Source organism: Cardiocondyla obscurior, linkage group LG03 (assembly GCF_019399895.1).
Source record: "Cardiocondyla obscurior isolate alpha-2009 linkage group LG03, Cobs3.1, whole genome shotgun sequence".
NCBI lineage: Eukaryota > Metazoa > Arthropoda > Insecta > Hymenoptera > Formicidae > Cardiocondyla > Cardiocondyla obscurior.
Window position 1 is genome coordinate 9,233,650 of NC_091866.1, and position 24,569 is coordinate 9,258,218.

The following is a 24,569-nucleotide window of genomic DNA, read 5'->3' on the forward strand; positions in this document are numbered from 1 at the left end:
CTGTAACAATAGCACGTACAGTGCAACCAAAAACATTCATAAAAATACAATCGAAATAAACAGTTGTAATTACTTATTTATTCGTTCCAGTTACTTGCAGCGGCGATAAAAAATTTATTTTCACTTTTTATTTAACGCTAAGTATATTATCGTTCCATTTCAGATTTATTTTGTACAGAATCGTGCATGCGGTGCTTTAAACGAACGTTCTTTTTACAAGAGCACAAAACAGCGAGCAACCGGCAATCTCCCCTATCGAGAGCTTTTGCTCGCTCAATTAATCGCACACTTTTCTCGGAGTAATCGAGTCTCTTTCCAAGATCGCTTGCAATCCGCGACGGAAAAACTTCGCGTCCTGGAAATTACGTGGCAAGGCCAAGTTTTCAGGTCAAGCGTAGCTGCATTTTTTGCCCGTTTCAATCCGAACTTTACGATAAGGAGATTGCATCGAATGCTGTTATACGTCACCGCTACGGCCAAGAGTGGCTTTTACTGCAACCGATTAAGGGACAACTTTTTCATGCTTCACCCTTTTCGCGAGTGCACATGTGCCCAGGAAAATTGAATTTAATCTCGACAAGCGGTCCACATTGAACTGACTAGTGATATGAAAATTTTATTGCCGAAATACATATATTATTAAAATCGTTTAGTAAATAATTTATTAAACAAGTAATCTTTTCTTTTTTTCAGATTACCTAAGCATATAATTTTATAAAAAAAAGTAATATAGTCACTTAATAAAGAATAATATATTGAATGTACTTGAATGTACAATTGTACAATTAAAACTGAAATTTTGAAACAATATTGACGTTATAACCCATTGGAGATATCGAAGAATTTTACAACGAAAAGTGTAAATACGACAACATTCAGACTGCATAGAAAAATATACGAGAAAATAGTTGGTTTGACAGGCAATACGTGGTCGTCGACCCTTTTGTTTCGAGATCGATATGTCGCTTCACAGCGTGTGCATGTAACACGCCCTACGTCAAACAAGTTAGCCTCCTTAATTTTATCAACCGAATTGACGTTTCTGTTCCAATATCTGTCAGAGACGGACGCGTATCGCGATAATATTGTATACCATGATGAAATGCTTGTCGTCTTATCCATGTATTTGCTTGCTCGTGCTCGTTACGTTTCACAGCCAACAAGTTCACACCGGTTATCGAGGTAGACACATATCTTTTCTATTTAATTCCGACCACCTCTTTCTACAAACTATAATTATTTTTTATTTACAAAAATGTTTAAAATTAATTTAATTTTCATTACTATATCAATATCAGTCTGACAATAAGATAAAAAAAAAGAAACTTTAATAAAATTAATTAAAATTAAAGTTACAGAGTTAGTAACATAGATTTTTAGTAAAAATATAACAGTGTGATTAGTTGCTTCATTTGATTAAGCTTTAATTTCGCTTTTTTCGTTTCAAAGAAAAATTAATATATAAAAATTTTGACATGAAAAAAACGGCAGAAGTAATTTATAGAAAAAGATTGTACATGTATCCGCGAATATTAGAAATGCATAATAAAATATAATAAAATGTAAAGTATGAAATTAATAACACGCGCGATACCATGCTAGATCTGATTGTATAACGTTTTATAAGTTGAGATACGCAGTTGGCCGTTTCCATAATTTCGTATAAAAAACAAATTTATACGTCGATCTCTTTTCCGCATCCTATCAGCCTGTCCTATTTCGAGAAAGTCATTGCCATCTATCAGAACAGAGCTTTCCTCTTGTCGAGCACACCGCGCACGCGAGAGCTATTTTTCGCGGTTTTGCGAGCAGCAGAGAAAAGAGTACTAGGTCGCGGTACGAGAAGATGACCCATTGTACATCACATTTCTATGCTACCCGTTCTTGTCTGCATTGCAGTCATAGCCGCGAACGCCGAAAACGAAAGCTTTCTTTCCGTTACAAGGTCGATTTAAGAAAATCCTTCCAATTGCTGTACCACGATGGCATAATTATTTTTTTAACTTCTCGCTCATTTTATTCTTTTTTCGAATCATAATAAAAATAATAAAAAATTTCTCGCTAAGTATTAACAAGCAAACATAAAAAAAAAAAAATTTATTGTTATAAAATAATAAATATTCTCGTAAAAAGTTCAAAAAAATTCACAATTATTATTTTACAAAAAATTAATTGATTATTAATTATTTGTTCAATAGCCTGAAACAGGGCGAGTAATTTTTTTAAGAGAAATTGTGCTGTGTGTGCGAGTGACATTTTTCTATGATATAGCACTGCCAAGCGGGAAAACTGCTGCGCTTATACCACGAAATGATGATCCATTGTACGTGCTTGCCGTGGCTTCATTCCTCTCTTTCTCCCTCTGCCTACCCTTTTTACTTTTCTCTCTCATTCTATATCTTTTCTGTCTTATCGTGTTCTCCCGTGGCGTACAATGACGAAATTGATACCTGATATCGAAAGACCTTGCCTTCTATAATATTTTCACCTACACGAAAAAGCTCCTTCTTGGATTTTCGCAACAAAGCGATGTCCGAAAAGACGGAAATATTCCCGGAAATATTCCCTCGATGAAAATATTCGCGGTTCTCAATAATATCACCGTCCATTCGGTTCCATTTAACTTCTCCCATCGATTTCGCCTATATATCGGATTTTTTTTTCTTTTTTTTTTTTTAAGAAGAAGAAAAAAAAATTTCTTTTTCTCGAAACATAAAATCGAGTCTTTGTGCTTTTATCTTAATTTGTTAACTTGATTTACAAATCTATTATGTGGAACTATTAGTCGTTATTTATTGTTGGCGTGTGATGCATTAACTAAAGCGAGCATAGAAGGCTAAAATTTGAATAGATATTCCCTGATGCAGCAGCATTAATGCCATTATGCAACGTTGAAGGTTAAATAATGGGATGTGGTCAATGACAAAATATCATCGGTGACGTACATTCGAGCATATGTGTAATTATTATTTAGAAATGTTCTTCTGGCATGTTAAATTCCCACGAAAATTTCTCGTCGAAATAGAAGTATGTGTAACATCGAGATAAAGTAAAACGCGTATATATGTATCAATGAGTGAAACGCGCACTCAGAATTTCGTGTATAATATTCAAATAATGCATTGTTGAGTTAAATTTGTTAATAGATAAAGAGATCTACATATATGTGAAAGCCAATAAAATGTTACCGAATGCAAATATGTAAATATCGCGATGATGGCAAAACAGACGTTAAATTTACTTTTACGTACATTAACAATGTGTATTTATTATTGCATTTCAATTTTTAGAATTAATTTATCGTTACTGAAAATTTCAACTGTTAATTATAATACTGCTAAAAGTTTAACGGAAGCAGTACAATTAAGCATGTGTACATATAATCACGAAACCCGTGTATACAAATGAGCAGTATTGATCTTATAAAATTTTCGGTAATAAAACAATTGCATTTCGCATCTTTCTTTTTCTTTCTAAGGGCGTTATACGCGCGCTGATTTACCGGACGGACACGAAGTGGTAATACCGAGAAAGGTCAGATCGGATGGGAGTTTCATATCTCACCGAATACCTCATCACTTCGAACGTTCTTTCTATCGAAATCGGACGGCAGACGACGATGCCGTTCACTACCGCCTACGTATTGATCAAGAAGAGTATCACATCGAGCTGTATCCGAACCACCGACTCCTTGGACCAGGTGCAATAATCGAGAAGCGCCGGGGATCGCAGGATTTTTTGAACAGAATGCAATTGAAGCGATTGCAAGATACGCAGTGTCACTATCGGGCACGAGTGCGCGATCAATTGGAAGATAGCGCTCTATCTACTTGTTACGGGCTTGTTAGTTGAATGTTTCTTTTTTACTCAATTTATCGTATATAAGTACCTTTACGTAACGCTAAATCTGTTCTAGCATCTCTAACATCGGACTGGCTTTTTCGTATACATTTGAATGTAAAATCAGAGTGACTTAGATAGAATTCGATAGGATTTATTAACTTTTTTTTTTCTTTTTCCGATGAAAATACGTCAATCGCAAATTTTTAGAATTTCAAAGGATTGGCTCAATCTTCAGGTTGGATATATCAAAACGAAGCGTGCGTGGTACATGATCGAACCAATCGCCGGACATGACTTCGCCAAAGAAATGGAGCAACCGCATATCGTGTATAAAAGGAGTCCGAATGAGTATCAAACCGCTGGCGTGCAGGATCTCTGCAACGTCATCGATGAAACCAGAATCATTGCCAAGCGAGCTTTGAATCTGCAGAGAGTTCCCGCAAGATCGATTAACAATAGGTCGTACACGCTAGAATTGCTGGTCGTGTTGGACAAGTCTCTATTGGACTATTATAGAGCGTTCGACGTCGAAAATTACATTTTAACTCTCTTTAACATGGCGAGTTATCAAGTCTTAAAAAAATCTCGCGTATCCGAGTCTAAATTCTTAAAAGATTAATTTGCTTTCAGGCGACAGGGTTGTTTCACGACGTCAGCCTAGGTGTACACATGCAATTGACCATAGTGAGAATTATAAGATTAGAAGTGGAGGAAAAAAAGGTAAAATATGCATAATATAAATCTTTGAATTATAACTTAAAATTCCATAAAATTCTTTTTTTTTTTTTTTTTTTAATATTTCGCGTTTGATTTTATGCTATGTTGTGCCGAATGCAATGCAGATAAATTTATCGATAAACCGAGACGCAGCTGCGACGTTAAAGCGCTTTCAAGAGTGGCAATACACCATGAATCCCGGCGACGATTCCCATCCAAATCATCATGATTGCGCGATTCTCATTAGCAAGTACGCGGCGCCGGCAATTTCTGCCGGAAATTCAAATTAATCCCGAGATTACAGGCACTCATCCTTTTGACGATAATTTATCAGATTAGATATCTGTGTCTCGAGGAACCTCTGTGGCTTTACCGGCACATCCACGATCGCGGGTACATGCGATCCTTTGAAAGGTGCAGTCATTGTGAGAGATGCTGGTCTGTCAACTGGTTATCACATCGCTCATCAAATAGGCCACACGTAAGCCTGTAATTAATTTAATTCGCTCCGACGTAATTAGGTGCGGAAAAAATTTCAGACGACCACGTGGCGTGAATACGAGATAAACGTAGATAATTTCAGAATACGTAAATTAATCTCGTCGATATCGTACGAAGTGACGATCGCGTCAAACGGCAAAATTAATTTCACAATATTAACGCTCTGTGTCGCGCGCAATAGTTTTATTTCTCTTATTTCGACCGGAGAAATACTCTAGAACGGATATTTCTCTCGTTCCGATAACCGTACCTCGACGATTGTTCGAGCCATCGACTGCCTCTCTTACTTCCTCATCATGTTACCGAGAGGGAAGGGGGAAAAAAAAAACTCGAAATAAATTCCTAAAGACCGTTTCTTTGCCCGAGAGTGGAAATAATGGTATGCCGTGGTGTCGTCGTAAATAAGTCACGGTCGAGAGAGTTGTTTAATGTATGAAGCGGCTTCTCGTTGTGTATCTCGAGATACCTTTTAAGAGCGAGTCGGGGCGACGCGCGTGCCCCAATAAATATTCCACTCCGAAAAGCCGATTTTCTTTTTCTCATTACCAGCCTGGGTATGTCTCACGACGTGCGGCGGGAGAACGGCTGCCCCGGTATAGTTTATCATGGGAACGGATACGTGGTAACCACCGTTATGCATCCCGGCGACATGTACATCACGAAAAAATGGTCCGAGTGCTCCCGGCGCTACCTGCGCTCGTACATCGAGTAAGCTTAATGCCCGTTGCTTTTTCGCTGGCGGCTTTATTAAAGTCCGCCGGCAACAAAGCTGCTTTCCTCATCTACTCCGCGCGTTCTCCAGACGCGGAAGGATACAAAGTGCCTGATCTACGGCCGTAAATTTCAAATTAAATTAAGAACCGGGCTTCGGTCGCCAGAAACTCGAGACGACGATCCGTGGTATGAAACGGTTAACAATCGCCATAAATTACTACTAATATTAAAATCTGTTTTTCTTTTTTTTGCACCATAAAAAATATTTTAAACATACATATAAAAAATTCTGGTAAAGTATTCAAAAAAATCTATTAACTAATTACGTCAGAATTTAATTTTTAAATTTAAAAAAAATTAATTACCGTAAAATATTCGTATATTATTGGAATAGATGAGTGATAGCTTGCACATCGCGACATGTAAGATGCCAATTGGCCATTTGAATATCAGAAATATGAAGTAACAGATTTGTCGTCTATTTCAGACAAGGTCTCGCGTTCTGCTTAGAGGATGAGCCCCAAGATCATCATTTCCCTGCTACGGAAATGTTGCCGGGCGTGATGTATAACGGCGATGATCAATGCCGTTTACGGTATCGACCAGACGCTCGGCAGTGCGACTTGGGAGTGGTACGTTAGGCGTAGATTAGAGAAGCGACGCCGTAAGCTAGCGACGTCGCGGCGATTATTTTCCAACAGTGAAAGTGTAAAGCGCAATCGGCCAGTTCGTTAACGCGACTCTGATAAATCGTGCGTCAACATATCGGTAGTTTGCGAATCCACATCGTCCGTAAACAGGCACCATCTGCCGTTCGCATCTACAAACCGATGCCTTTGCGGCCTACCTTATCCGTTTAGGAAAATACGTTCTCCAACTGTGCGCGGTGTCAGATAAGAGGCCGGAGAAGCAGCCGCGATATCGCGATCGACACGCACGTAAAACGAGACTTTCCCAGGGATGACTGATCCCCGTTTGGATTTAACAAATCACCTATGCACGGAATCGAGCTTAATGCGCGAAGACACGAATTTACATATTACAAACATGAACAGCATGAGTTTATAAGCAATAAGCATTTAAAAAGTAGTTAAAAACAACATCTAATAAAAAATAGAAATTAAGATTTATATATATTATAATACATCTGAAGCGAAGATAATAAAAGTTAATTTTTATTTATGCTTTAATTAAAAGAAAAAAAAAAGCTAAAACGAGATACTTTTGGCCTTATTTCCAGACATGCGAAACCCTTAAGTGCTCCATTCCAGGCAGAGGTTGCGTGACTGACAAGAAACCACCCGCGGAGGGCACCCCGTGTGGCGAAAAGAGAGTAAATTACCGCTTACGAATAAAGAGCGTAAAATAAGGCACGAAGGATGATCTAAGACCCACAGATCACGGGAATTGTAATAGAACGATTTATAAAAGTAACGATTCTTTAATTTCGGAGCTATTTTTTTTTTATGATGGAAATTGCTTTAAGAAATTTCATAATATTCCTTTCTTCTTAAATAACTCTTTAATTAATCTATTCATTAATTTTTTTATATAATATATACACTGTGAAATTAATCGAAATTTTTTTTTGATCTTTTTTTTTTAACTTAGCAATTTTGATGTAGAAAAATGTTTTCGAATTTAATTATTTCAAAGGTAATTAGTGTCCATTAACTTACTTCAATGTATTGTTCATCGAGATATTCGTTCGCGGATATAACTAACGAATAAATATTCACCTTCGAGAGCCTTAAAAGCGTATCAGTGTGCAGATTCGGAGAAAAATTACATATTGATCAATTAATCAAGGTCCTCGAAGACCTTTCACTGAGAGCCCATTATGTCGGAACAGTTTAAGTATCTCGTGAAAGAGATACGACGAGAGTATATAGCAGAAAGCTAAAAAAGCTATCTGGATTCGCCATCAACCGTGAGTCACGCGCCCTTTCAGAATTAAAACCAGTTTCAGGCTTCAGTTAGGTTTCATTGGCCCTTACGGCAACAAAGCACGGCAATGTTAAAGATCGCGGACAGGTATTCGCAGACGCATTCTTACAGAGTACGTTAAGCCAACATCCCACAAATATATTGTAAATTCTCTCGTAATAATACGTTTGTAGGTTTGCACAAGATCGCGACTTTTATACAAACGTTTTTTTTTTCTTTTTTTTATTTCCCCCTTAATTCTTTATTAAGTAAAATTTTATCTAGAACGCAATACATACTTCAAAACCTTTTTAAAATGATTTATCTCAGAATTGATAAAAAATTAAAAATGTTACAAGGCAAGACAGTAGTCAATGCGAAATCTGTTTCAAGAATAGAACAATTCACTTGAATATACTCCAAGGAGCTCGTAGTTTCAGAAAATGTATAAGGTCGGTTTCGAATTTGCCCAGCGAATTCGATATATAAAAGAAACTATATACGGAAAAATCGAGCAAACACACACACATATATATATATATATATATATATGTATACATCCCGCATAAAAATTCGCGTATCTTGTCGGGTGAAACTTGTTTCAAGTCGAGTCACGGATATTTCGGAAATCGAAACGAGGCAAGTCGGCTGAACTGTTTTTTTGCGGCTGGTCATGCATGCGCGGCTACGTGATGCTGCAAAAAGGGTTTCGGCAAAACGTGATAGAATGTAGGTGCACGTGAGACCCGTAATGGCCAGGAGACGATCGGTGTTCAAATATCACGCATCAACGAAATATCAGATTTGGGTGACAATGTTAATAACCGGGCGTGCCAAAGCGTTGAAGCGCGTAGACGAGAGTCATTAGCGCTCCGGCCGACTGGCCGACTACCGCTTCGGGTTGTCGGATACAGTCGCTGCAGCCCGTAAATCCGAACGGCGGTAATCTCTACTTACTCGAGTAAGCTTTGTATAAAGTCGAATGGTCGATACGAGCGCGCGATAAATCGAGCAGATGTCAGAATTGAAGAAGCCTCTCTATTCAATCTTACGTGCGAATATGAACGAGCTTTTAAACGTACAAATACCTTTCTCTTTAAAAATAGCAAGATAGTAAAATATTTTAGAGAGATGTAAATGATACCAAGGTCGCGTTCCCTTTAAAGCACGCTTCGAATATGGTTCGCTCTGATATTTATAGGCAAGGAGAATCGCTTGATATTTCATTTAAATAACTCGATGTAAAAAGAAAAACAAATTTTCGACCGATGAAATTTAGTGAGTAAAATTGGACGATGTACCAGGGATTGCGAAGTTTAAAAAATTGAAATCGGAATGATAACATCGACTACGAAAATAGATTGATCTGCCTACGTGCGTAAAAATTCAGTTTGTTTGTCATGCCACTTCACAACAGCCGATGCAATCATCGGTGGAATGAAATAGACAAATAGATGCGCAATTGCAGTTCGTGAAACGAAGAGCAATTATCTCGTCGCCGGTCGAGGGCAGATTCGATGCATTTGCGTGTTATCGTGGAATCGAGCGTATACTTTAATGCGGACATTCTAAATGGAAAAGCGAGATAGCCAAATTCAAGCAGCCGTGCCCGCAAAACAGCGAGATATTCCTGAGATTTTTTTTTTTTTTTAATGACGAGCCGCAAAATTGAAGGAATGAAAAAGTGCGCAAAATTTTGTGTTACTTTGAATACATGAATACATTATGCAACTACGTAAAAATAGAACGTATTATTAAGAATAATTAGTACTTACCCGGCGAGATAACGGCGAAATAAAAAGAAAGGCGTTATTAAATAAAAAATAATAGATGCGTAATGGTCGTTTCTAAAATAGTTACGCGACGGCGAAGTGAAAGGCGGAAATATTATTCCATCTGTCAGATATTTAAACGGCTTTAAGTACGCTTAAAATTGCAGAAGTCATAAAGGGACTCGATAATTATTCGCGTCGTGAAATAGCATTAGCGATTCTAATGAAACAAGACTAAGGTCTCTCGAAGTGTAAGAATACCTTCTTGCAGGACATAATAAATTTCCACGTCGCGCTTCTAAAAGACGTGGTGCATTATTTAGTTTCGTTCATAATGCACTTTCCCCTCGAGACATCCTCCGTGCCTTCTCATTCTCCGTGATGTAAGTCAGCCCGAGTGTCGCGACGTTCGGAATTAACGAATGTTACAGTGGTGTTACCAAATGAAGTGCCTAATGGTAGGCGAACGACCTGGAATCGCGAATGGCGGATGGGGCGCCTGGTCGTCCTGGAGCAGGTGTTCGCGAACGTGCGGCTCCGGAGTCGCGTACGCCACGAGAAAATGCAACCAGCCGCCTCCGTCTAAAGGCGGTTCTTTCTGCGTAGGTGACAGGAAACGCTACAAAATCTGCGCCACGGATGTGAGTTTTGAGAGCCCTCGCAAACAACTTAGCAGTAAGCGCCAACGCGAACTCACGCAGGCTTGAGTAAACATCCGATTTACGCGACGATCAACATTTTCCGCGAGATTGACGTGGAAATGGCAGATACTTTCTTTTTTTATAAAGACTTACGCGACGTGAACTAAAGAAGACTAAAGAAAAAAAAAAATATATCACGGAGCTGGCGCTGATATCAGTAAAGTTAAGGCAGAGGAAAATGAAAAGCGTGAAACGCGCCGTGTTAATGTTAAGCCGTCGGAGATGGAGAATCATCGTGCTCCGTGTAATAAGTAAAAGTTTTTTTTACAGCCCTGCGAAATCGGCGCGCCGTCGTTTCGCGACGTGCAGTGCGCCGAATTCAACGACTGGATATTTCCAGAAGATGGAAAGGTGCATCGCTGGGTAGCGTACAATCTGCCCGAAGGTAATAAGCGATAAGCGATCTCCGGCGTCGACTTCGTGACTTATCTTTTCTAGGCTTGAAGGCGTCCGAAAACCCTTGCGCGCTTTACTGCATGAGCGAAACTAATCTGGTGACCTCGTTGAGACCGAAAGTGGTGGACGGTACCACGTGTTACAGGGGTATCCGAGATATTTGCGTCGGGGGTGTGTGTATGGAGATACCTTGCGACCTACATATGGCATCCGCTGCCGTGGAAGACGTTTGCGGTGTTTGCCGAGGCGACAGCACCTCGTGCACTCTCAAACAAGGAACAGTATCGTTTGCAGCTCAAGCCCGTAAGAAAAATATTATTAACATTAAAATAGAAAAAAAAATATACATATAATATATTTCGCTAAACATAAAAATCGTAATATGATTTTTCGAATACGAAATATCACGCTGTTCCTGCGATATTTCCGAACCAAAAGTCTTTACCGAATATTAAAGTGAACTTTTGCGTTATTAAAAATACTTTTACAACGTTTGAAAGCCGATGGCTGAATATTGAACAGTCGTTTTCCATATATTTATTGCCTCGTTCTTCCTGTCAATCTCTTTTAAATTTCTCGCAGTAATGTTCTCGCTTACTATTTTACATCGAGGAAATTTTACGACTTGACAAAAATGTCGATGAATGTCGTCGGCACAGCAGCGGTGAATGGAAAGTACGCAAACGAGAACTTCCGTGAATTAAAATTCCACCAGAGCAGAAGTGTAAAGCGCGCGTTCAATCTTGCTCTTTAAGAGGAATCTCGAGCGGCGTACTGAGAATGTGTGTATGTGCGCAAAAGAAAGAAGGGAAGAATGAGAGAAAGAGAAAAAAGCAGCTTGCGACAGCCAAATAAATCCGCATTGCGCAACAATACGATGTTACGCAGAAATTGGAATTTCGACGAATAATATTGCGCGTGAGAGCTTTTTGCAATAACCTCCCGAGAAAATTTTTCACGTTTAAGGACTCAAGAAAATAACAGATGTACCGGCCGGTGCCAGAAATATTCGCGTTGAGGAAACGGAGCCAACCAAATCCAGAATCGTGGTACGGGCTAGAGGCACGAGAACCGCGTTGATCGATGGGTAAATGAAATTCCATTTCATTTTTGTAACGCGGCATCTACGTGATAATCTGAGAGACCAGTACCGGTTGTATTTATTGTCCGAACGTTTCTAACCCAGTACCTTTCTTCAAACTGCGCGTCATCAATCTTGTTACGTTCGTGACGCATCACGCAAATAAAGGTACAGGTCTCATTCCGTAATTAACCACGCGATGTAATTATTTCAGTAACCGTCTAGGAATGTTCGACGTGCCGGGCTCCCAGGCGTGGCTGGGAATGATAAGACCGAGGCAGGAAGCTTTGAATATACCGGGACCCGTCACTGAGGACTTGATTATATTGGTAAACATAATGAACGCACTCTGCTAATTAGTCGCCACTGCCGGTAAATCGATAACGTATCTTGAACAAGGTGTTCGAACTTGCGTATATGCTATTGGCAAAAAACGCGCAAGAAAAAAAAAAAAAGAAAAAAGAAAGAACGCTCCTATCATTTCAGTTGTATTTAAAATCGCAGTTAGTAATCAGCAGCGATAATCTCCAAAGTAAGCGAGTTCGCAAAACGACTTTTTCTTTTTATTTCTTTTTCCCACACTTATTTCTATTTCTTTTTCCCGGTGTAATTTCTAACTCTTGCCGATGCGACGCGAATAAAGTTTGCAACGTTTCGCGAGACGGCTAGAGATTAAATTTTTATTTCTAAAGATACATTTTAAGCGCAGCGCATATTTTTCGAGCTTTTATATTGTAGTAACTGCCGAGTTACTTTAGAAATTACGTTGAAAAGAAATTTAATTTTATCTTTTCGCAGTACTTCCCTTTGACAGTTAATTAATCTGACAGGTCTCACCAAAGGAGAACGTCACATTGAAATACTCATTAGGATTGAAGCAACGTACGCCGCGCAAACCCGAGTTCTCTTGGGATTTCATCGACTGGGAGAAATGCACGGCAGGTTGCGGCCCGGGAGAACAGATATCGAAACCCCGCTGCATCGAGAAAATCGGTGGACTAGTGGACGATAAATTCTGCAGAAACGTCAATAAACCAGACGCGAAAGTCAGACCGTGCAATCAGGCTCCTTGTATACCGCGGCAAGTTTATAATTTTCACAATTTTCTAATTAAAAATATTTTATAAAGCTACGTTGCTTTTCTGAGCGATGACATTTACCCGCGCATTGCCCTCGCGTCGTTATTGTATTTCGGCATGTATATAACGTACACGCGTTAGACAGAATTGTCATCTTTATCTTGAGGAACTAACGGACATGACACCGCGCGATAATCGGCCCACTGTCGCCAGCTAATTAAAAGCCTCGCTCTTATCGTGTGCGATTTCAGGTGGATCATCGGCGAATGGCAAGGCTGCGCACCGTGCACGCCGGGCTGCGAGAGAAGGCGCGCTGTCAAATGTGCACGACCCGTCGGCCGTGGTGAGCAGGATCTCGACGTGCTCGAGGACAGCTATTGCCAAGGACCGAAGCCAAGGGAGTCGGCGCCTTGCGAAGCCGGCCGACGAAGACGGGAAGACAGAGGTGCCGCCGACGACAAACGCGAGCTCTCCTCCGCTCGCTCGAGCACGCTAACGCGACAAAACGACTTCATTAGAGCTGCTCGAGTGCCCGTTAAGACGGCTTTAAGCGGCGCCGTCGTAGAAGACCGACATCCGGGTGATTTCTCCACGCGGGCAGGACAGACTGGAGATCCGTCCGATCGTTCTTGTTTGGTCGACAACGGGTACGTTAATGCGCTTCCGAGTGAGACAACGAGCTTAATTTCAGCGGGCGCGATTCGAAATTCGACTAAGACTCGACGGAATCGTTCTCGGGCGGACAAAAGATCAAGGGGCGCGCCGAACGATGGGGAGAAGATAAATGCGAATAAGATTAAGAAGGGTGAGATAGTGATCGACAAAGCGAACATTCGGAACTTAACGCTCACGATTATTCTCGAGCGCGATGAAAAGAACGTCGTTACGAATTTTCCGAAGGATTTCGTGCCTCGGCCGCCGGAGAATAGCACAGAATTCACGCTGGTTGGTACGGATGCTCTCAGATATATACAAAGGCTACAGGAAGAAGCGCGCGCGTCTCCTGAGGTCTCGATTTTTCGCGGACGACGTGCATGCAGCGCGCGATGAAATAGATCGATGGGGCCAAATGATCGTGGGAGGAAATTCGAGCGTTCCCTCGGCGCGAATGAAAGAGAAAAGAATTTATTACCGTACGAGGACACATCATACATAGTGAATACGTCGATTACTCTCACGCGAAGTGTATGCTCTTTGGGAGCGGCATCCGCAGGGCAAACGAGTGAAGACAGCGCGCATCTGGAAGACGAATCCGCGTCGATTCGAGCGATGGTTATGCGATCCATCAAGGGGACTTTTACGAGTCGTTGAATAGAACGTCGGTGCGGCCGCTCGCGAGCACGTAACGCGCCGCTCGTGCAGATCACCGATGCGCGAAGCGATAAAAACAATCGTTACGTTGTACGACCGAATTATACCCGCGGCGTGCGCTTTTATACAGGCGCATACGAATTTTAACGATCGAACAGCAGAAAGCTCCGGTCCACGTCGGCCGCTGCGAGTCGCGGAGTCGCGAGATCTATCGACCGATTAATCTCGCGACGTTGTTCAAGTCCGGGAAACATGGCCGTAATTGACGATAATGCGGCGATAGATCTGCCGGTACCCGAAGATAATCTCTCAATATGCGGCGGCCGACGCGGCGAGGACGACGGGCCGATATAAATTACGCTTCGACAACGCGAGGAGGATGATTTCCCGCGACCCGCTAACGAGTCTCGCCGTTGAGCATTGATCTTTCAGATTCGCCGTTCGCGTGTTATTTATTGCGGGAGCGATACTTTGTAATGATCCAAGATTGCAGACGTTTGCCCCCCTTAATGGTCCGTGTCCTGGGGGTATCGTAGGGAAATGCCTGGCGCGCGACATTTTCTTGTACCAATAAAGATCAATTGATGAAAAAAAAAATGAAAAAAAAAAACACGCGAGTCATTAATCATTAGTACTCGTTCTAGCAAGTTTCGCAATACGTCTGCTCGTCTGTCTACCGAGTCATCGCGAACAAGCGTCATATATATCGATGGACGATATTTTCTGTTCGCCACGCGGCACTTTTCGTATTACCTATACGTTTTATTTGACTTGACGGCCTTCATCCCGTCAAGCTAATCAATCACGCGCGACATGAATCAGCAAAGAGCGAGTCTTGTAACAGTATGTAATACCAGCTTTTCGATCTACATCTAATACTCATATATTTCTGGAACTTAAATACAACTACGAAGCTAGCGTGTATTTATCGCGGCATTTAATTTTTTATTTATTTGCTTTTTGCTCAACGCTTTTTTTCCGCGGTATCGATAAATTGAGATGGATTGAGAGCGTCGTTCTGGCTAATAGAAATAGCGCGCGGTCTCGCTGTCAGATTATGATGAGCTAACTGCTCGATAAGCTGAACCGCCTGTGCACCCTTGTATATTTTCTCCTGACTCGTATCGATGCCACCACCGACAAGATCGCCGACTTCCTGGAACGCCTTGTCCGACAGATTAGACTGAAGAGACTCGTCCATGTACGGTGCCTGCTTCAGTACGACATTCTCGATAGGTATCGAATCCTTGATGATGGATCCCGGCTTCGGCGTTGTGAATCCGTCCTCCGCGTCGCAGGTGCGCTTACGCTTGTTCTCGTTTGTCATCGCCCAGTCGTGGAGAGCCTGTCGGAAGTCACGGGTGGCGCTCGTCTCTTCGAGGTTGTCGGTATCGCGTAGCAGCCCGCCGCGAGACCTCTCCAAATAATGAACTAAACCAAGATCGACGAACCTGTCGATCATTCTCCGCTGATCGTCCGACGACAAGACCGCTCCTCTCTTTTTCACGTTCGTGGACTCTCGATCGGACCGTCGAGTTTTTTTAGGACACGTTCTACATGGTCTTGTACCTAGCACGAATGCGTTACGCCGCGAATAAATTTCCTCTTAATTATTTCGAGATTTGAAATTTGGAAAAAATACCGCGATTGTACCTATACAAGTTTCTCTCTGTCTCGGCACATGGCCCTTACACGCGTCCAGATTCGCCTGCACGTCGTCCTCCCCGGGTCTGGCACCTGGCCTCACGCATTGAACCTTGCGGCGTCTCACACCCTTCTTCCCGTCGCAGGCGCTGCATTTACTCCATTGACTCACTCTCCATCTACACGCGCAGACCGACGACGGACATGGATTTATTTTACTTTACGTCAGATTCGTTCGTCTAGCGAACGTTAATGCGCGCGCAAAACGCTAGATCGATGTTTATGCGACGCTGAGTTAACATCTTATTTATCGGCGAACGTATGCAGGCATAAGTGCGTGGAGCTACGTCATCGTTAAAAGAGAAACTGAGATCGATGGAGCGGAAGCCAATAGCGTTCGGAGATTTTTATCTTACGTACGTCGTAGGTATTATTTAAACTCTTGTTATTAAGCAAGAAACGGTGACAAGTTATATTTGCCTTTTCTTTTTTTTATTAAAAAAAAATCTCACGTATTATACTATGCCGTAAGAATTGCGTATCTATCGGTTTCTTCATTAAATGCAGGCGTTATTTGATTAAAAATCTATTTCAAAATGCTGCTGTACCGATGCGAATTATCTTATTACGTGCAATTATATTTACCGCGCATTGTCTATATTCACGCGGGAAATATTATCTAGAGTCTATGGCTTACTTCGCGGGACAAGGGGCCTGATTGCAGATGCGGCTCTTTGCTTCCGGGCGCGGTATACCGTCACAGAAGTTAGGCGTCACTCGCCCGCTCTGTTCCTCGATGCAGGACGCCTCGGATATCTACGCAAATCGATGACACGTCCTTCGCATAAAAGCGGTCGCATTCGCGGTTGCATTAGGCACCCGCGTGCACGTGTAACGTTGTCACATAAATTACCATCGTGCCACCGTCGCACTTGGCGTTGCATTCTGACCATTCGATAAAGTCCCACATATACTTGGGCGTATACGCCGTATTCGTCGATTTGACGTAGTACGTGTAATCTATTCCGGGATTGTTTTGGGGATTGAAGAAAGCGTACTAAAATGTCCCGTCGACAAAAATTACTTTAAGTTTTTAGCATTTGTAATAGATTAAATTTAAAAAAAAAAAAAATTGTAATTATATTCACATATTACATCATGGATTATTATTTATAGCAACTAAAAAGTAAATTATTTTTAAGTATGTGAAAAGATAAATTTGCAATAAGTAAATATAATTTTATAAAAATTAGAGATGGCAAACAGGAGGAGACACTCATAGTAGATAAGATTTTTGTTATATATGTATGTACCTATAGCGCAAAACCGATACGCATGATATCATCGCGATAAGAATTAGTAAATAAACTAGGTTTACTTGTATTTCAATATCTTCAGATATCGGGCCTTTCATTTCCACTATTTCCTTGTCCGGCTCCGGATGCATGTAGATAATCATCGTTCCAGCGCACTCGTAATCTCCGCTCTTAAACTCGCGACTACGCGAACGACAACGTCGTAAAAGTGTACCGTAAAAATACGTTATGCGCTTTATCATGGTTACGAAAAGCATCTGCGCGTATCAATTTTCTCGGGACGTTTATGTGCGCTATGGGCGTTATAAATTAAGGGCAGAAAAAGAGAAGAGAAAAGAAGCGAGTAGCGCAGGAAAGTTTGCAAAAGCTTACTTGTCTCCATTGATGCAGTATGTTTTATCTTTTTCGAGTTTCACGGCCAGCATATTCTCGCTGGGTTTCCTCTCGGTAACCTGCACGCTTCGCGCACCTCGCGGAATCGTCACGATCTTCACATATTCTGTGAAAAGAGAGGAACGATGTATCACGAGAAGGAACTACGCGATTTCATTTGACAAGCTGCGAGCGTCATCCGCTGAATTTTTACCGGCTCGCGACACCGTTTCGGTAAACTCGCCCTGCACCTGCCTGCACTTCGTCCCATCCCCTTTACACACGCCGCATTTGTCCTCGATTGCGTCCGAATCTATCACCCAATCGCATCCAACTTTCTACAATGCGAGAAACATTAATTACAGCACTCGGTACGGGGAGAATTATAAAACGTCGCGTGCACGTGTTAAAAAAAAGAGGTAGAATATTTTCCTTTTAATAAAATATGTTAGTGCAACGGTACATTTTATTGTTGCCCGTCTCTTTTATGCCAAGTCGTTAATTATTTGAGTTATACCACGGGTAATTCCAGCGAATTGGTCATTAATTAATTTCTCGTTAGCTAACGCGAGCTACGAACAAAATAATTACGAGCGCGTGTATACCTATAAGAATTCTGCAACTAACAAAGTAAGTTAAAATTCAAAAAAATAAAAATTAAAAAAAAATGGTTAAAAACGTACGAGTTTTGTTATTACTTATTTCGAACGCGGTAATTGCATAATGTAAGTGGGGGTCTGTCTGTCTCAGTAAGGCGCGGGTCTATCTCAAAAAGTTACAATTCCACACCCTGCACGTTCCGGATATGCACATGTAGTTGGTCCCAGCCTTGCAGGGTGTCGAATCGTTCGCCGACGGCGAGATCTTCACGAAGGTTTGCTTCTCGTTGATGCAGTAGAGCGCGCAAGGTTCTAATTTCGAGTCCATGTATGGCTTCCATTGATGAAGCCCGTCCGTCAGGATCTCTTCGTTGTCATGTTCCGAGCATTGTACCGCACGGTACGGTGGTTTCGTTGGGTCGCAGGGCTGCGCAATTTAATGGGGAACGTTACGGTGAATGTGTGACGGAATTCCGTGCGGAATGGTATACGGGAAAATTGCGACAGCGCAGAGAATCGTCCGACTAAAAAGAATTAAAACGTTTCGCCGAGCTCCGTCACGGAGATGCTCGCGGCAATGATAGAGCCTCTCTCTCTTTCTCTCATTGCGTCTCGCTCTCAAACTGAATTTGTTACAGCGTGTTGTACCGCTCGCGTCACTATGTGGCGATATAAAATGGTAACGCGGTACCTACTAGAAAACATAAAAATCTCTTGAGCATGACGACGCAATGTCGTTGGCTACCTCGCCGTAACGAAAATAAGACGAAGACACGATCACCGCCGGTATGCGGCTCAGAGAGTGCAATTCGGTTAGCAGTTTGCAGAAAATCGTCAAAGTCGCCGTAAGAAGTCGCGCGCTATTAACGTCGAGCGTCGCGACGCGGCGAAGGCCGTCGATTACTGAAACGCGCAGCGCGCGGTACGCGAGAAGAGCAGTGAGGATAGACGCGATTTACCGTAGTGTTGCAAGTGAAAAACCTTCTTCTCTCGCCGATGCAGTATCGGCCGCCGTTCGCCGGCACCGGCCGGTCGCATTCTCTCTCGGAGTACTTAAGGCCACCGCCGCAGGTCCTGCTGCAAGGACCAATCGGGCTCCAGTCGCCCCATCCGCCGTGCACCGAAGCCGGTCGAGCGCCCATGTCCACGCACTTCTTGTGAATGCACCACTAGATTCGCGCGCAAACGTACACAATGCCCTTTATTATCATCTTTGTTCCGCGGGTGAGAAAAACGCGATACGTCTCGCGGGGTTACTTTTCACCTTCGCGGCTCGCGCAAATACCAATTTCCAGGGCGGGTGGTCGCGAGAAGTTTCCCTGACACTTCAATTTATTTCCCCGGCGCGATTAAATCTACGCCCGGCGCTCTAGCGAGCGCGCCGAAGGCGACGAAATCTACATCGTCCCGAGGAAGCGCGACGCGCGAGGAAGGCGCGTCGTTTAATAAATCTCTCCTGCTCGCGGAGGAACGCTCTTTTATTCCGCTACGTTTCCGGCGGCGTTCCGGGGCGCGGGTCGCGCACCGTAAATGGCTTTCGATCGTGTCGAAAGCCATTTACGTTCGCGTTCGTTTCATAATTGATGTCACCTCGCAGCGACATATTATTTACGCCGGTAATATCTGCGGATGCATAAACAACGATGCTAAGCGGTTGCTAAATAATCCGCGCCGGGAATATATTTTGTCGGAAGAACAGGTTCTACCTAAGCCGCCTTGCGCACCTTGTTCTCACCGCACTTCGTACCATCGGCCTTCGGCGTCCCCAAGGAATAGCAGCTCGAGTTGGTCAAGCACCACAGGTTCTCGCAGCCGCTCGCCTGAAATAAACACGCGGTTGCGAGAAGCCCGGGCTAATCAGATTAGTCTTAAAGAGATAGGAAAAGCGCAACTCGAATACGATCTGTTTTTTTTTTTTTTTCTTTTTTTATATCAAACTGTCGACTCGCAAACACTAGTTTGAAATCCAATATCGACGAAAGCGAACGTTACGAACGTAATTTCGTTAAATAATTTATTTAAAGATTGAATATTCCGATTGGACTAATTTAATATGAATTGTCTGAATAAATATAGCAGGTGATGAATAAAAGCAATTTCATTTTCGACGAGAAAATCATAGATAAAATATAGACGAAACGTAAGTGGTTTAAAATAGAAGAAATTATTGATCAGTAACGAGAATATTAATTTTTGCTAAGTAACAACGGCGGTTGATGATAATCGGATCAAAAGTATTAAATTGCAATTAATTGTAAGATTGCGTACGAAGTTGATCAAAACTTTACTTGAGGTTGCGGGCACACTTTCGAACCAGGAAACTGCATGTTACATTGAAAGGCAGCGTCGTACATTACACCCGGCAACATGTTAGGATATTTCAGTTTCTCCGATGGATTTCTTGGATTGTCGTTTAAACAATCGCCTAGTCCGCTCCTTATTCAAACAAGTTAAAATAAATTACAAATAAAAAATTAAATATTCCAAGGTACTAAATCTAATTTTTTTTTTAACGACCGACTTTATTCGCATCATTGCGCAATTAAAAACGGGCATTATTTATGGCACCGTCATTACTTATGCAACTTGGTTTTACTCGAGAAAGGCTGTTATAAATCTCCTGCTGCAAGTCGACCATCTAATGGTGTATAAGAAGACTATAGGGGACATAATAAAGTAGCTATCGTCCAAATCCTTCGAAGGACATCCGCTCGTTTCCGGCTCGTCGTGAGAACAACCCATTCTATAAAACAGTCATTTTTAAGCAATCAAAGTAGCTTCGTTTAAGCTTCTATATATAAAACACGAAGCGTTAAAATTTTGCGTCCTTGATTATATTAATTTAATTATTATTACGTAAAATAAAAAAAAAAATCAGAATTATATAAACGTTTGCAAAAGTATTTTTAATTTTACACCGAAATTTCTTTCTATTTTCTAAAAACGCTTCAAGTTTGTACTTATTTTATTAAGATCGAAATGCACAGTACACGTGACCAACTTCGTGAGCAATCACGATGCCGAGCAAAAGTCCGCTGTCTTCATTAATGCACGCGGCTTTTTCCGAGTCGCAGGCTGCAGCGACATGAGCTAGACCCATTAGGTCGCAATTGGTTCCCTCCGAGCAAATATCATACCTGAGGATACACGCGAGCAGCAACGTTAATGCCCGTGAGGAGCTAAATCGATACCTACAAAAATTACCTAGTAACCAATACCGCAATGTCGTAATGATTCGGATGCATATCGTCCTTCGGATTCATCTTTTCTGCCCATTTCGCAAAACTAGCCAATGTATTCTCCGCAGCTGGACTAATAAGCAAATCTATCTACGAGCGATTAATTTAATTTACGATATTTATTGCAACGAGACTCTCTCTTTCTTTTCCTTTCCAAATATATTCTACTTTTTATTTAACTGCATTATTTTCTAGCACACACTACCTCTTCCTTCTCTTTTTCTAAGTATATCACGCGTACCAAGACGACGTCTATTTGATTGCCCACGGAACTGTCGTGATAAAAATCGGACACCATATTCATGACCGTTAAGAGGTACTGCTCGTAATCTGTGTTGTTGTGGAAGTCGAGGAATCTCCGATCGGCGATTAATCCAATTTCAATGTAACGGTGCACGCTGTGCGTTCCCGAAGACACCGCGGTGTCGCGCCTCGCGGCGTATGAATTATTTTTCGTTAGCTGTATCTGCCTTTTAGCCAACTGCTCCGCCCACGCCGACTCCCAGTTGTCTGTTAAAGCGGAAATGAGCTTCCACAAACTACGTGCCATTATTTGTCACTCGCTCGTAACTATGCGAAATCCTCTCACGTTACGGTACATAATAAATGTCCGCGGCACAGACTGGGAGCTGTATCGTCTCGCGTTAAAGTGAAACGTTAAAGTAATAAATGGCGGAGTACGCCCGACAAAACGCGCCGTTCAAAATTACTTTTAGGAGAGCGAGAGATAAGGGAGGGAGTGAAATATTTGACGAGATAACTAACAACTACTGACCGCTGGTTCCGCAATGTCTCTTCGATATCGCGTCGGCTTGCCGTTTCTTCTCGTGCGGCGCATCTCGTTTGTAAGCCACGTGAACGTGCCGGCCGTCGGGCTCAGGTTCCGCCTGATACATTGGCTCGATGAAGTACCGTCCGTGATTAGTTTGCACGTAACCGGCCTGCGCGTGAGAAGTGCGTGCCGATAATAATATGAAATAAAATATTGACCCTCAATGCTTACGGCAACGACGTATTGGTCGGTTGACGGTAAAATCGCCCTGTCGCAATATTTTAACCCGTGTGCGTTAAAGATCGGCATTACGATTAGACTGCGAAGTTACGTATATCAAGCATATCGCGAATGATATTTCTCACCGTGCCGCGTGTATTAAGATTTATGAACAGTTAAATTAATTTTGAGAATCTACCTGGATCGCGTTGTCGATTTCAGCATTTATATAGATAAATTATGACAGCCTAGGACTGCGTCTACGCCTGCTCTCAAAATAATCGTGACAAATAAATTATTACACGTCAGAAGTGCTACGTAAACACCGATAAAGTCGACGATATTCATTGAGTAGACGTCGGAACGAAAAAGGCCAAACGCGTCACATTCTACGTGACATTTCGGTCGATTCGCGCCGCTCCGTCATTTAGAAACGTTTACCAACCCTGCATTTAACGGGTCACCTGTTACGGACGAGAATGTCGTTCGTTGATTCGTTTCGCCGCAAATTCGCGTGACCGGTGGAAAATCGTAGATGGTAATCGCACTCCCGACATGCGTCGCGACTTTACGTTTAATAGAATCAACGAGGCATTCCGGCCGTTTCGCGCAGCTTGCAGTTTATCTGCACGCGTAATCGTTCGCCTTGTACTCTGAAAATAACGAGCCGCGGCGGAAAACTACTTTCGAGACTATTGAGGGTATCACACCGTAATGCAACTATCGCGTCGTGTATTCAACGCGAATATCGATTCTATACACAATGTGGGAGAAACTCAATTTTCTCTAATGTTACAACCGAGCTATTGTTACGTAAAAAGATATATTATATATTTTTTTTTTAATCAAAGTATCGATAGCAGGCTCGCAAGTGTAATGCGATTCTTAACCGTCGCTCGTTCTATTTTTCGGGAAATAGCCGAACAAACCGACGGTATAAAAGTGGTCGAAGTGCCCATAATGAATATTGCGTCACTAACGCCACGATTAAATGCCGCTACGTGACACCCGTGTCCCGGCTCGTTCGCAGTTTACTGAAGATCGACTATTTTATTACGCACTTAGAAACATGCACGTTAATACAATGGAAGAATAGATTTTCATTGATTTGGATCGATGCGCATTGTCCTGTATTAATTGCACGTGTTTGTCAATCAGTGTTTGTCTATCTTCGGAACGATCATTAAAATACACCGTTGTGTGGCACGGGGAAAGAGATAAAATTTGCAAGTGACACAAATCTAAATTAGCCAAAACGACGTTAACGTTTATGTCTATATAGACGTCTACAAACGTTTGAGAACGTGCTGATAATAAAATACGGTTAAATGTGAGAGAATATCCGAATGACAAAAATGTTTGAAACGTTTGTATCAAATTTCGACGGGATTTAGAGGAACGTTCCAGCGTAACCTTTCTACAATATCCGACCGACTACGCTTGCAATTCTCCTCTTGCTTCGTTAACGTTAATCTCCCGAAGGAATCCGTGGAACGCATTATGTGCGCCAACCACGCTCGTAGCCACTTCGAAATTCTGTTCTATCTCTCCAACTCGCAACTCTCATCAAAATTAATAACAAACCATACGAACCGTACGCGCAAAGATTAAAATCCGGCTCACAAACGCCGCGCTGGATGGGTAACGTCAATCGATTCACCAATCTGGCCGAATTAATTAACTTTCTCAATGAAGCAAATGAGATCATCGAATCACGCGTTATCTAATTAATTAATTTATCCGCAAATGCATCAACGATCAATTATTATATTATCTCTGCGGTGCGTTACAAGTATTATAAATGATTATGAAGACTAATTAATGCATGATCTGTAACTACTTTATCAAGAGACTGTGTAGAATAGAAAGCAGATTTCATCGCAATCAAGCTTAAAATTACTTAATAAAACAAAAAAATTTTTTTTTTTATTTTTAAAGGTGAAACCGAGGGTCCTTAAAGTAAGCTACGCGAAATACGATATATCGTTACTAACCACGCCGTCGCATAGAGACAGAGCCACCCTGGAGTTGGCATGTCCGCGAATAATACCGCGATAGTGACACTGTCGATCAGACGCCTTCTTGAATCTCAGGCCTTCGTTGAGATTAGTGCCGATCCCGCTGCCCCGGATTTCCACTACCATGTCGGGCGAGATGAATTCATGGTACGGGCTAAGCTCCACGTGGTGATCGATCCCGTTAAAGGGTAACACCAGGTGCAATTTATTGGGCGACTCGAGAGAACGCTTGCCGCGCTCGCGGATCTCTCGGCGGTTATAGAAATTCGGTAGGGAATACGTGCTGAAGCTACCGTCTACGAACACACGCCTCGGCACCAAAAGCTCGGGCCCGGGAATATCTCGAGTA

The 24,569-nt window shown here is 42.1% G+C and overlaps 2 protein-coding genes and 1 pseudogene across 2 annotated transcripts in view; 2 read left to right on the plus strand and 1 right to left on the minus strand.

The window, feature by feature from the left end:
- Tsl (membrane-attack complex domain containing protein torso-like) overlaps positions 1 to 24,569 on the minus strand; it is a 192,467-nt gene that overhangs the window by 93,271 nt on the left and 74,627 nt on the right. The window lies entirely within an intron of this gene.
- On the plus strand, positions 3,478 to 5,105 carry LOC139113928 (A disintegrin and metalloproteinase with thrombospondin motifs 12-like; the record flags this gene model as incomplete). Its single annotated transcript, XM_070675384.1, has 3 exons — positions 3,478 to 3,843; positions 4,079 to 4,402; positions 4,474 to 5,105. Coding segments are annotated over 3 exons (795 nt in total), but the record flags the coding sequence as incomplete, so codon positions are not given.
- LOC139113927 (A disintegrin and metalloproteinase with thrombospondin motifs 7-like) lies at positions 5,219 to 15,088 on the plus strand (annotated as a pseudogene).